Raw genomic sequence first — 14,129 nt, forward strand, 5'->3', positions numbered from 1 at the left:
CCACTAGTTTTTTTCGTTCAACCCAGCGACATTAGTGCAGCGATCTTCCCTGCTGTTCTTTTGTGTTCTGACAGGGGGGCGCCCCCCCCCCCCCCGCCAGAACATTCTAATACTATCCTACACTCAGTAGGAAATAAGTATTCTGGACTTTTGTACCATTATGTGTAACCGTCTGGATATAGGTTAGATATTGTAAGCCATTTTTGCAGTTCCCCCCCCTTTTCCTTCCTCTTCCCTTTTCTTCTCTTGCCCTCTTCCTTCCTCCCCCCCCCCCTCGTCTCTCCCACTTTGTTCTCCCTTCCTTTTCCCTTTTTCTGATCCCATTTCCTGCCTCCTCCCTTGCTTTTCCCTTTTCCCCTACCCGTTTCCTGCCTCCTCCCTTACTTTTCCCTTTCCCACCTCCTCCCTTCCTTCCTTTTACCTTCCCATTTCCTGCCTCCTCCCTTCCTTTTGCTTTTCCCCTTCCCATTTCCTGCCTCCTCCCTTTATTTTCTCTCCCACCACCTTTTTTTACCTGCCTCCCTCTCTTTAAAGCGCTGCGCAAACTGTTGGCGCTATATAAATCCTGTATAATAATAATAATTGTGAATCATAATTATAACCCCCACCTTGTTCCAGAACTCCACCTTCATACCTAATCCCCTATTAGGAGTAACATGTCAAACTTGTAGGAGAGGTTTGGCAGTGAGCGTCGTGCCATAGTCTGGCTTTGAGAATTTACACCACTTATATTGAATATCAAGAAAAAAAAAACAGCAGAAGTGCTGTCTTTTTTTGTTAGGTTCTGGATACAGCGGGAAGAAGGAATTTCAGTAGGTACACACCTGTGGCTGGAAATGGGTTCCTTGATTGTTTTGTATGTCATGTATGTATGGCTAGTTTAGCAAGTCTCTTATCAATAACTGTGTTGGAAAGGACTAGGCGTTTCATGATGAAATCAACAAAATGTGATAGAAGATAGAAAAAAACAATAGCAAATTATTTGGAAACATTTTTTAATCATTTTAAAAGAGAACTCAGTCTTTTGGGGGAATGTGCAGGCAGCATCTGTGGTAATAATTGTACTGGTGATGCCTATTGCTGATTCCATTTTTTAAAACAAAGCTGTACAGACCGTGCATGTCTCCTTTATGAACAGACTTACAACAGGCTATGTCACCAGCAGATGCTGCCTTCCCATGCTTTTCAGGGCATAGAAGAAGTAATAGCACAGTTGGCACCCATAACGACCATGTGGTCTATTATAGCTGTTGTATTGGCTCTTTAACAAAAACTGTCTTTGAAATTCACTTGTAGATGCATGGCCATGTAATATAATTACAAAAGCAATGTCAGGAGTGATAATAAAGTAATCATGAGTCCCCTCAAAAAAAAAAGTTTTAATATTTTATATTTTAACCTTAAACACCATCAGTATATTTAGATGAATTACACTGCAATTTAAAACTTCTGCAAGTTACTGTAAAAAAAAAAAAAAAAAAAAAAGAAGAACATAACAGGTGTACCTAATCTCTCCATTATACTACCCAGCACTCAGGATAAAATGATTCTGAACAATAAATCTCAAGAGATGAATGTGTTTCTGCATTCTTGTCTTTGCCTGTCTTGTGTGCACAGATGGATTTAAAAATGTGAGATATCCTGTGCCAATAAAAGCTATGGCACAAAGCGGAGCACAGACCACACACTGAAAGTCAGACTTGGCTGGTACCCTGGGGAACCAATGTTCTGCAATGTTAAATCAAGAGCAAGTATATCACACATAATTCTTAAAACATTTAACATGCAATAAATGTGCTTGCTGGCAAAACGAAAAGCAAACCCAGCTGAAAGCTCTCCTGCTGCTACCCTTCTACACAAATAAATGTTCGCAACACGTGACTATCGCATGAGCCCCAAAACTTATTTCTGATATGGAAGGTTTAGTTTCTGCAAATTGAGCAATTAAAAATAGAAGATAAAATAAAAATAAAAATGTGTATAGCAGGTACTACCCCCCGTAAAAGTCGCTAGTGTCCCAGGTCCCCACTGCTGCATAGCCAGTCACATAGCATTTCCTAAACACACTCCAAAGCAGAAAACAGTAGACATGTGCTATTCATTTCATTCCAAATTCATTTTATTAAAGAATTTTGACAAATTCATAACTTCTGAAAAATTCTTAAATTCGTAAATTCTAAAGTCGACAATCCAAAAGACCGAAAATTCGAAAATCGGAAATAGTAACTAACTAATAATAACTTAACTATTAATAACGATTAAATTATAGGTATTTGAATTTCCTTTCAAATTTGGCTGTTAGTGAACGTAGGGAATAAAAATTTATCTAAAGTTACAAATTATCTGAAATAACGAATGCCGTATGTAAACTAATGAAACATAACAAATTATTAATAATAAATAAATATAATAAAAAAATATATATATTATTTATTATTAATTCCTTCCATTCCATTTTTTTAGATGCGACATTAGTTATTTCAGAATAAAAAAAAATTATGAAACGAAAACACACACATTTTTCGGCAATGCACATAGAAAACAGTCCTTGGCTTGTTTTTTAAATGTTTTTTTAGGGGTTGATAACTTGGATGGGGTAAAGAATTTTGGGATGCCAACTGTCCATAGTTCTGGACAGAGGGACATTTCCTCTCTATTTACAAAAAGTCCTCTCCTTCCTTCCTCCTGCACAAACTCGGTTTTCACAGTACAGCACCTGCCGTTCACTCTTGAGGGAACTACGAGTTTTATTGTTAGTCCAGCAAAGGCCTATTACAGCCAAGAACTCTCAGTCCCTTGACAAAGTAGTGCAGTGATCAAACAGCATGACAATCCTCCTTCTGCTTCCCTATGGCCACTGATCCCAGCTCCACTTGCTTGCAGAAAAATGCTAGCCCACCTTGTTGCCACCAGCCTTGCCTGGCTGATCTTCCTCCCAGTCCTCCTGACTGACTTTCTACCTCAATCCTGCCCGACTGGCACACTTCCATGGAGACTCCCCAGGGCAAGGACGAAGACTAAGCCCATTGCTGTATTTAGAGAGCACTGTTATAGCTGATAGTCTCTCCCTTTGTGTTGTCCCTGCTCAGTGCTGATCTATACTCACTAGGCATGTGCAAAAGGGAAAATTTTGTTTTGTTTTGTTTTAATTCGTTATTTAATTAATTTCGTTAAGTTAGGTTCGTTACATGTGTTAAATTCGTTTTCGGAACTCGTTTGATTTCGACCGAATTTCGAAAAATCCAGTCGAATTCGAAAATATTTCGACCGTTTTCGGAGTTCGTTCGTTTTCGACCGAATTTAGAAAAATCCGGTCGAATTCGAAAGTATTTCGACCGGATTCGACAACAAATAGTCTCTTTTCGAATATAATTTCGAAATTCGATCGGAATTCCAAAAAAAAAAAAAAATTTGAATTCCGATCGAATTTCGTCCGCGGGTTTTCGATTCGGAATCGAAAACGTTCGTTCGGATTCGGTAAATTCGGTAAACCCCAGTTGAAGTCCTATAGAGACGAAACCGTTAGGGTGATAGTTCTATTGCAACTCCACTGCTGACTTATTGACTTATTGGAAACTCTCCCATACTTATCCAAGGTGGGAGTATTTGCTGCTATTTTTTCAGCTTGCTGTGGTTTTTTATCCTGATTTTTTAGTTTGCTGTTTGCTTTTTATCTTCAGTGTGGCTTTGCAAGCCTTTTCACTATTTTTACTTTTGAAATTTGCCATGTGAGTGCAATAAAAAACTTTTTTACACTATGAGGAGCACCTCTATATGTTTTTTCCTTTGCATAACAATTGGGATGTTTGGAGCATATCTGATGAGCTGATTCCTGCCACAACACTCTAACTTGGCTAATCGAGACCACCTGAGGCTATCTTTGGTTCTGACCATCTGAAAGGAAGACTCCCAGATCCAGACGTCAGTCTGTACAAGCTCTTACGACCCTCCCACCGTATGGTGAGGTTGAGGGTCCATCTTTTCTGGTAAGAGTACCCACCCTTTTATGAATGCCCTTGTGTGAAGAGTGCTATGTGTTTTGAAGATCCTGGCTCCACTTCAACAATTGAAGATCATATGTGTGCTTTCAAAAGACTTTTTCCTTAAACACTGTTATGGTGTCATGCTCACTGACTTTTACAGTCATTTGTATATTTAAGGTGTATTCACTCTTTCTTCGTTACATACCATCACGTTTAGTTCATATATTTTAGTTTGTTCACTTTTTATCTATTTTTTCTCAGTGATTGTCTGAGAAGGAACAGGTGCTTCGAACTCATATAGATACCACTTTTGATTGTAGTATTTTATATATTGACACTAATTTTTTGGCACTACCATACAGACCTATATCTGAGTCATTTCTGGTATATGTGGTTGTATTCACCTCACAGGTTCACATACTTTGTGAGAGTAGTCGGTGATGTCGATCATCTGACTATCAGGTTCACTTTATTTACATTCTTTTAATAGTTTATTTATTCATTGTTGGCGCTACATTTTTTCACAATATTTTCACTTAGTATCCACTTTGGCATGTTGGCAGCCTGACTCACGACACCTAGTGGTTTGCGCAATATTATTTTATTATTGTTATTGCAATTCGGGAATTCGTATGCATCCGAATGTCCGAATAATGAAAAATTTGTCCGAATTTCGATTCGGAACGAAACTAAATGCACATGCCTAATGCTCACTGTCTGTCTTTGCTCTGTCCCGCTGCCTCTCCTGAAGGTTACCCTCCAACTGCCTTCCTTTCGTTGGATCCTTCATGGTCAGCTGTCTCGAGCCTCCGGCCCAAGATACCACCCCTCCCTGGCAGGGGTTTCCTCAAGGGCCACCGACAGCCTCTCCTCAGCACTCCATCTCCATCTTCCACCCGACTCCCCTCCTGAAACGTCCAATGTCTATTTATGAGGTTGTCTCAGTCCCCTGCCAACCCACTTCTGGGGAAATACTTATGGCAGCTCCTCCTAAGCCCTGTCCTCTAGTTATAGAAGGTCCTCCAACCTTCCAGACACCAGGGGGAGGCACCAGAGAGCTGCCAGGATGAGTCATCCAGCCCTGGCTTCTAGTAACCTTGACCCAATTCAATGACTCAGGTTATTCTTGGCCAGAATATACTTTTTGCTACTCTCACACTAGTAGCACACACTAGAGGGAGCTACACAGTTTTTTTTTTACCCAGAGGAATCCCTGAAATAAGTTTGAAGTCGCTGTGAACCCCTGCTAAACATGATTATATCTTTAATTTATATTACATTAGTGTGAGTTGTAAATATATTAAAGCGGAGGTCCATCCGTTTTTTTTGTTTTTTAAAGCCTTTTAAAAAATGGACACTTACCTGACCAGCGTGCCCGTGGTGTCAGCAGACGAGGCTGAGCAATCGCTCGGTCCTCGGCTGCTTCCGCCGCCATCCTCGGTGAGGGAAACAGGAAGTGAAGCTGCCCGATTCCCTACTGCTCATGCGTGAGGATCGCGGTGTGCCGTCACTGGTCCACGCTCTCTCCTGGGAACAGTGTTTCCCAGAAGACAGCCGGGGGGGGGTGTGACGAGGTTGGACTCGCTTTTTGTGTGAACCTCCGTTTTAAAGTGATATGAAAGGTTCTCTTTTTATTTTGATCGAATGGTACATCAAGTCTGCACATTTTTTCGTTTGTTTTTTTATATACATGTGTTTGTATTTTTTTGTAGTGGTACCCCCATAAGGGCTGCTGAAAGTAGTGGTCTGTCTGTCACCCTGCCTAGCCAGGTACACAATTCAAGCACCCAGAGACATGAAATAGTCCTTGCACTTGTTTTTTTTTTTGTATTTTATTGAGAGGAATTTAACTTGGATAGGGATAAGGGAATTATGAGATGCACATATAATTGACAGTCAATATTGGGACCAATTATATATATTCACAGTATATACAGTCTCCTTTCTCAGTCTCCAGCACTTCACTTGCAGATTATCTCTCCTCAACATCTCCAGCACTTCACTTGCTTGTACTTCCTGGACCAGCTAGCACTGATAAGTGGGCCTGACACTGGCTCAGTCTGGCCTAAAGCAAATGCCATTTGCAGGCAGGAACCATGGGCCCCTATGGTGTTGCAAAAATATAGAAAGTCTGCAGTGCTAGCTGTCCCTGTGGCTACTGCTACCAGTATCACCTCTTCAGGCACTGCCAGCCCTCCTGGGTGCAGCTGCCCCTTTCCACTGCCCAGGCCACCACAATCCTCCAGACTGGCTTTGCACCCATCCCAGACTGCTCCATCTCAGTGCTCTCAGGCATGTCTTCCGACTGTGTGAACACTCACTAGCCCGCTTGGATGCCTCTGTGGAACTCCTGGAGACTTGCCCAGCAGTGTTCTCCCGCTTTCCCCTCTTGCTCCTCATGTGCCTCCTGGTCAGGACACCTCTGGGTTGTAAGAGGGTCCTGTCGGCACCCGAGCCTAGGCCCAAGGTCACCCCCCCAGACTGGGGAGCTCCCTTAAAGGCCCCGGCAGCCTTACACTCCATCTTCATCTTCCACCCGATCAACTCCCCCCTAGCAGGGCTGACCCTGAGTATTTAAGGAGGCCTGCCCCCTGACAAAACAGATTGGGGATTGGTCAGGGCTCCTCAGAACACCCCTGGTAGCTCCACCTCCCTTCTCCACCTCTCTTACCAGAAAACACCAGAACATTCTGGAAAGAAGTGGGAGGTCCTTGTGATGCTACCCGTGAGTCACCCAGCACTACTACATTTACTGTCTCACTACCTCTGCTGGAAGTTTAATCCAAGCATCAACTACCCTTTCAGTAAAATAATGCTTTCTAAGATTAGTTTTGTTCTCAACTTGGGCTTCATTTTGAAAATCCTGCCTCATTCACCCCCTTGATGTATTTTAAGGTTTCAATCATGTCCCCCCTTTCACTTCCTATGTCCAGACTGTACATATTAGGTTCCTGAAGTTGCTCTCGATAGGTTTGAGGGGAAAAACCTTTCACCATTTTTTTTACCCATCTCTGGACTCTCACTAAGGATCTTTATAGGGGAATCATAACTTTATTTCTCCTTCTGGTGACTCCTCTAGTGATGCATCCTAGAATTCTATTCACTTCCATGCTGCCTGGTCACACTGTTTTCTCATTTTGCAATCATCTGAAATAAGTAACCCCCAAATAATTTTTCTTTGTGGTGCTGGCCAACACTGTCCAGTGGCGGTGTGTTCATTAGGTGCGCTCGGGCACTGCCCCCTCTCTTCAGCCACCCCCTATGTGTACTATGGATAGATTCATGCATTGCATGAATCGATCCACACCCGCTGTAGCCACCCCCCATTTAGGCATCCAACCCCTTTTTGCGCACCAGGCGTCTGAATTACAGGGGCTGGAGGGTGTTTTTGAAACACCTGATTAAAGCCATAGGCTCTAAAAAGCTTCAAAAGGGTGCACTGTGAGCGCAAACCCTTGCGCTTGCAGTGCACCCAGGTGTGTTACCAAAGCAAATGAATATATGCTTTGCTAACACAGAACCGCCTTTCAGCCAATCAGGAGGCTCGGATGTAAAACCAGCAACCTGAAGGTAGAGGTAATCCCATTGGCGGCTGTGCAGAATAGGAAGAAGACACACGGAGGAATGCTGCATCCATCGCCGCGCTTCACATCCTGTAGCTCGACGCCTGTTCGCTGCTTGATCCACCACCATAATGGGGTAAGAGCCGGGCAGACAGCGGGGGGGGGTCGTTGGCGGGCGGGGGGCACAATGGCTGCATATTATGGGCACAAAGACTGCAATTGATGAAGCACAGTTGGCTGCATTTACGGAGCACAGTGGCTGCATATTATGGGCACAGAGGCTGCAATTGATGGGGCACAGTTGGCTGCATTTGATGAGCACAGAGGCTGCATATGATGGGCACAGAGGCTGCATTTGCTGGCCACAGTGGCTGCATTTTATGGTCACAGTTGGCTACATATGATGGGCAGAGGTGTCTGTATATGATGGGCACAGTGGCTGCATATGATGTTTTTGTGTCAATATTTTTCAGTTCGTTTGCGCCACCCCCAAATTTTTTTAGCACTAGCCTTCACTGCTGTACCCCCAATGTTGTACTCTCTCAAGGGATTATCTGTCCCTAGGTACCACCTGTCAAACTCGACAAGCCAAGTTAAATTTGCTTGTTCCACAAAGCAAAGCATGTAAGATGGAGCATGTGTACCACCCCCTTTGACAGCCATGGTAGGCTTTAGGTGGGCACTTGGCCTGTTTTTTACTGCCTTAGGTAAGTAGCCACCAACACCTGTTATCTTTATAGCTGTCTTTGGATGAGAAGACAGGTTTCACTGTTCCCACGCTGCTTGTTCTGCTAAGTGGTGGTCCCAGAACTATGCAGGCGTTGTCAGGCAGGAGATTCTCCACTAATTATTGCTCAAGTATCCCTTAGTAACCTCTGGATGAGCCCCAAAGTTTCCACAGATTCATGGCTATAATGGATGGTCTAAAGCCTCAACGTAACAAGGGCTAGAACATTTAGAAGCACTAATAGAGTTGTTGCTCACAGCAACCAATTACATTTAATCTTTCAATGACCATTACGTTTTCATGAATCAACCCCTAGCAAATTATCTGGTTGTGATGGGTAGCCTCACGGTCACTATGCTCTGTCTCCTGTAGCACACTAGATCTGGTGTATAGAATCTATAGCCAAAGTGGTACAATTGTTTAATTCAATTAGGTGGCTATTATCCGTCAGCGTTAATATATGATATGTTGCTATAGGCAACAATTTCACAATCACTCAGTACCTTTGATACAACTTTCCTGAATCAATTCCAAAAAATAAGGATCCGGTTGCCAAGGAAATCAATTCCCTGATTCCATCCTTTGGATAGCCACTGAAACTGAATGATTTTGAAAGAAAAATTCCCAAAAACATTGCAATTAACTCCTATGCAATCAACACCACCAAACTACAGCAAGCTAGGGCTAGTGTATACAAACTATAGCCAAAGTGGCTTGGTGCCCCTAGCAATCTGTATTCTTTATATATGATTTATAGCTGCAGGCAACAGTTTCAAATCCACTCTAGTTCCTTTAGACCAGTTTTAATAAATCAACTCTAGAAAATTGACATCTCTTTGCCAGGGAAAACAGTTTCATGTCTCTATGCTTCAGTTTTCATAAACAAGATTAAATGTCACCAAGCTTGGTCGCCTACAGCATACTTGGTCTGGTGAAGAAAACCAACAGCCAAAGTAGCATGGCTGCCTATAGCAATCATATGGCTATTAACCCTCAGTATTAATATATGATTTGTTGCTATAGGCAAAAGTTTCATTTTCACTCTAGTTCCTTTGGTCCAGTCTTCATAAATCAGCTCTATTTAGGCTGCCTGGAACTAAAGAACATTTGGAGCATTGCCCATAGTAATCAGATTCCATTATTCACTTTCCTGATGGAGGACAAGCAACCGAAGACAAGGTCATGTTGTTGCTGGGGGCAACAGCTCTTTTTCTACTTTGTTCCTTTTCCACAAATCAGACCCAATACCTCTACAAAGTTCTTTTATGAATTACAACTTCCTGGATTATTTCTGTTATGATCCATATACATCTAGGATAAAGTAATCCTCCAGGATTTCATTTCCGAACTCCTGTGTGCGGTAGTCTGGGGGAGTCTTGTATGGAATGGATTGGTTTTATTAACAGTAACTCACATTTTTCTGAATAAGAGAAACATCTCCCACTCTCAGCCTGGGGGGCAATAGGATATTACTGCTTAATAGGTGCAATAAGATAATGTTTACTTTCTAAACATTCTCTAATGAAGCTCTGCGCTGTTCTGTTTTCTCAAGACAAATATATATTAAACAATTACAGCAGAAATTGAAATGAACCGTAGATCCCCAGAACCATGTGAAAAAAAATTATAGTAATAATAAAATTAGAATAATGACAATAGTGTTAAGCCTCGTACACACGACCGTTTTCCTCGACAAAATCCATCAAGAAACTTGGTGGCAGAGCTTTTTTGCCGAGGAAAACGGTTGTGTGTATGTTTTTCGCCGTGGATCTCGACGGGAAAAAAAGAGAACACGTTCTCTTTTTTCTCGTCGGGAGTCTCAATTTCCTCGTCGTGTTCCTCGTCGGGCTGGTTTTTCGACGAGAAACACGTTCGTGTGTATGCTTAGAAACCCGCGCATGCTCAGAATAAAGTATAAGACGGGAGCGCACCTTCGGTAAAAGTAGCGTTCGTAATGGAGATAGCACATTCGTCACGCTGTAACAGTCTGAAAAGCGCAAATCGTCTCTCACCAAACTTTTACTTAACACGCAGTAACATGAGATTGGTAAAAGCAGCCCCAAGGGTGGCGCCAGTGAAATCAAACTTCCCCTTTATAGTGACGTCGTACGTGTTGTACGTCACCGCGTTTGAGAACGACGAGATTTTGTCTTGACAGTGTGTATGCAAGGAAATCTTGACAAGATTCTCGACAAGCCTGACAAGGAATTTGTCGAGGAAAACAATGTTTAATTTACGACGAGTTTCTCGGTCGTGTGTACGAGGTCTAATAATTGAATACCAACATATTCTATCTATCTATCTATCTATCTATCTATCTATCTATCTATCTATCTATCTATCTATCTATCTATCTATCTATCTATCTATCTATCTATCCATGGCACATTGATTAATTATCAATGTGTGATCTATTGATCTTTTTTTCTATCTATCTATCTGTCTGTCTGTCTATGGCACATCGATTAATTATCAATGTGCGATTTGATCTATCTATCTATCCAATAATATAGGACAATAGTGTTGTACAAATTACTGTAACCAATCAGAAATAATTTTCCATTTGCTTTAACTTAAACTTGAATCAGTTGACTTGCTCCGTTTGTGATTGCACCTTGTACTTTCCTGATTTTTCCTATACCGTGTCAAATAAGCTTATGGATGTGCCACCACTGGGACTCCTATTGTAAATTTAATTTATTCGGGATGCCAAAAGATGGCATTTTCATGCACCATACTGAATATATTAAATCCGTGAATAACAGCTACTGATTTATATGTCTGGAAATGGAATATACTTTAAATGTAACTGCATTAGTTACAGTAGAACAGTGGCTATAATATTGATTTTGTTTTACAGCAAAGGAATGATAATGTGATAGTTAAGTCACTTGTGTAAAATTAGGCATCCTTACAACCTGTGGCAACCTGTGGCTTGTCAGATGCTAGCTGATGTGGCAATAAAAGACTCAGAATGTTCTGCTAGCAATGGGAACCGCAGGATGTCTGTCATTGTGTATTCTGTAATCAAACACAAAGCCAAGTTCTAGTATGTGTGGATACCCTTTAAAATGTGAAAACATCAGGCAAATAGACATAACACACTCATCTGTGTATATATAGGAGTCATAATATGCTCTGAATCTATTTAGGAATACTGCATGGTCTGCGCAAAGAAATGCTGGGAGTTTTAGTTCCACAACAGGTGGTAAGCCGGATCTTGATCAAGTCTTACGGTGGCCATAGACAGTTAGATGTCTAATGGTTGCAAAGACATCTGGCCATCCTAAATTGCATCACAGAACTTCCCCAGTCTTTCCAATTCGGCTGATGGATGGATGCAGCACACGTGTTGCTAAAGCTCTGTTCCCTTTTCACCAGGAAAAGAAAATGCATGGCTATATGAATCACAGAGACATTTTTGAATAATGCCTATACAAGTTGTGCATCAGTGATTGGATTGGTTAATCTAATCATGAACATACATGCTTTGATTAATTATTGATGTGCGATTTGATCAAAACGATTGAATAGGCAAACAATCGAATAGGCATAACTTCCCTTCTGATTGATTTGGACTCTATTTAGATTGGAATTCGATCAAACTCAGTTGATTGGCCAAAATAGTAAATTTCAACGATCAGCAGCCATGTATTCTAATCTACCAGATTATGATACTGCAAGGTGAAAACAGAGATGCAGTCGATATCCTACAATCGCATCTTCCAACTATCAATGGAAATTCACTTTCCTGTGTGTGTCATAGCATATGAATGGGTTGTTAACTTTAGATTGATGGGAAAAGAAATCGATCATTTATCCAAGCACGTATAGCCACTATAAATCAAATTGTCACCAACCAAAGGCGACCAAAGAGTGAGTCGTCAATATATACACACCAAAAAAAACAACAAACATTATAAACCATAACAAACTATAGTAATAGCAGCTGTTGTGCAATAAAGAAACAAGTAAAATGATCAACAAATCACTATCATGTCAAAAGATGCTTAAAATGCCCATTTGACTTCTTCTCCATCACACAGTTTTATAAGATTAGAAACAATCTTTGAACTGCAAACATTCTAAATGATTGTGGAATCCCAGAGGCAGAGTTTGAGGAGTAGGACTATGTCATACTTACAGTCTCTGAAGACCAGGCTGGGGTCACTCTGTGGCAGGACCTGGGTGACTAGAAGTTGTAGGGAGTCCAGAGTCCTGTCCATGCTGAATGTGAAGCCTTGTAGCTGCATGCACACAGTCCTGTCCTCATGCCTGCTTTATCCCATCCCTCCGCTGAATGTGTGCACTTCATTGATGCTCTGGATTACGGCGAAATCTCTTTTAACATCTGCCAATCAGACATAGGCCAGAATCTAAAGACCCTCAGGGGTCCTCCTCCCCAACTTGCTTATCTTTGTTGTAGGCTGAGCTAATTAGCTGTATGACTGGCTGACAGATTCATTCCCACTGCTTCTCTCTGTGAAACACACCCACCTACAGGCTGGATGGAGAAAGCAGCAACAGCAAAGGCATTCCTCTATTCAAACTCTTTCAAAACTCTGCAGCTGAATACCAGACCATCGAAACAAACCGCTATTGTAATAGTTTTAAAGGAAACCTGTCATGAGAGAAGCATGGGCGGCTATGGCGGAGCTCTCCTGCTGATAACGCTGCTTGCCTGAATGTCAAGTTGAGCATCTTGCTTCAATACATGGGGGCACTTAACCCAGGAGAAGTTTGCAGATAAAAAGTACAGACGCCAACCTTTGCGCTGCCTTCGCACTTGAGCTTGCGTCTTTGGTCGCCTTTATGGGCTTTTTTTTTGTTTGAGTGTTTGTAGAGGTGCTTATGAGTATTTGTTTTTTTAATCATAGAAACAGAAGAGTGATGGCAGAAAAAAAAGGCCAAGTGATCCATTGAGTCTACCCCATATTTTCTTTTATATTTATACATGTTTTTGGTGGGGTTTTTTATAGCTTTTTATAGATCTTTGTCTGTCGGAGTATACACTATATTACCAAAAGTATTGGGACACCTGCCTTTACACACGCATGAACTTTAACCAAGGCACTTTCACCCCCTTCCTGCCCAGGCCATTTTTCAGCTTTGAATGACAATTGCGCGGTCATGCTACGCCGTACCCAAACACATTTCTTATCATTTTCTTCACACAAATAGAGCTTTCTTTTGGTGGTATTTAATTACTGCTGTTTTTTTTTTTGTTTTTTTACAAAAAAAAGACCAAAAATGTGGAAAAAAAATCGTTTTTTCTCTTCTGTCAGTTTTTTACTTTTCTGTCAGTAAATTTTGTAACTAAATTATTTTTCGCCTTCACTGATGTGCGCTGATGAGGTGGCACTGATTGGTACTGGTAGGCTGAACTGGTGGGCATTGATGAGGCGGCACTTATGGGCACTGATTAGGTGGCACTGATGAGGAGGCACTAATATGCCGCACTTATGGGCACTGATAGGTGGTACGGATATGTGACGCTGATGAGCACTGATAGGCAGCACTGAAGGGCAATTTTAGATGGCATAGATGGGCACTAATAGGCAGCACTGGTGGGAATTGGTGGGCGGCACTGGTGGGCACTGATAGGTGGCATGGATAGGCGGTACTGATGGGTGGCACTAATGGGCAACACTGATGGGCATTGATCGACAGCAGTGATGGGCATTGACGGGCAGCACTGATATGCGGCACTGATAGCCAGCACTGACTGGCATCACTAATGGGCACTGATTGGTGGCACTTGCGGGCACTGATTGCTGCCTCTGGTGGTCAATGGTGGGCACTGATTGGCGACACTAAATTGCTTTTCTTTAATCAGGGCACTGATGATCAGTGCCC

At 41.9% G+C, this 14,129-nt stretch overlaps 1 protein-coding gene across 1 annotated transcript in view; it reads right to left on the reverse strand.

Moving 5' to 3' along the window:
- LIX1 (limb and CNS expressed 1) overlaps positions 1-12,757 on the reverse strand; it is a 214,795-nt gene extending 202,038 nt beyond the window's left edge. Inside the window, exon 1 of the mRNA XM_040342606.1 lies at positions 12,418-12,757. Coding sequence (XP_040198540.1) covers positions 12,418-12,526 — 109 coding nt within the window. The 5' untranslated portion in view covers positions 12,527-12,757. The remainder of the gene's footprint in view (positions 1-12,417) is intronic.
- Positions 12,758-14,129: the final 1,372 nt, after the last annotated feature.

Source organism: Rana temporaria, chromosome 1 (assembly GCF_905171775.1).
Source record: "Rana temporaria chromosome 1, aRanTem1.1, whole genome shotgun sequence".
In the NCBI taxonomy this organism is placed as follows: domain Eukaryota; kingdom Metazoa; phylum Chordata; class Amphibia; order Anura; family Ranidae; genus Rana; species Rana temporaria.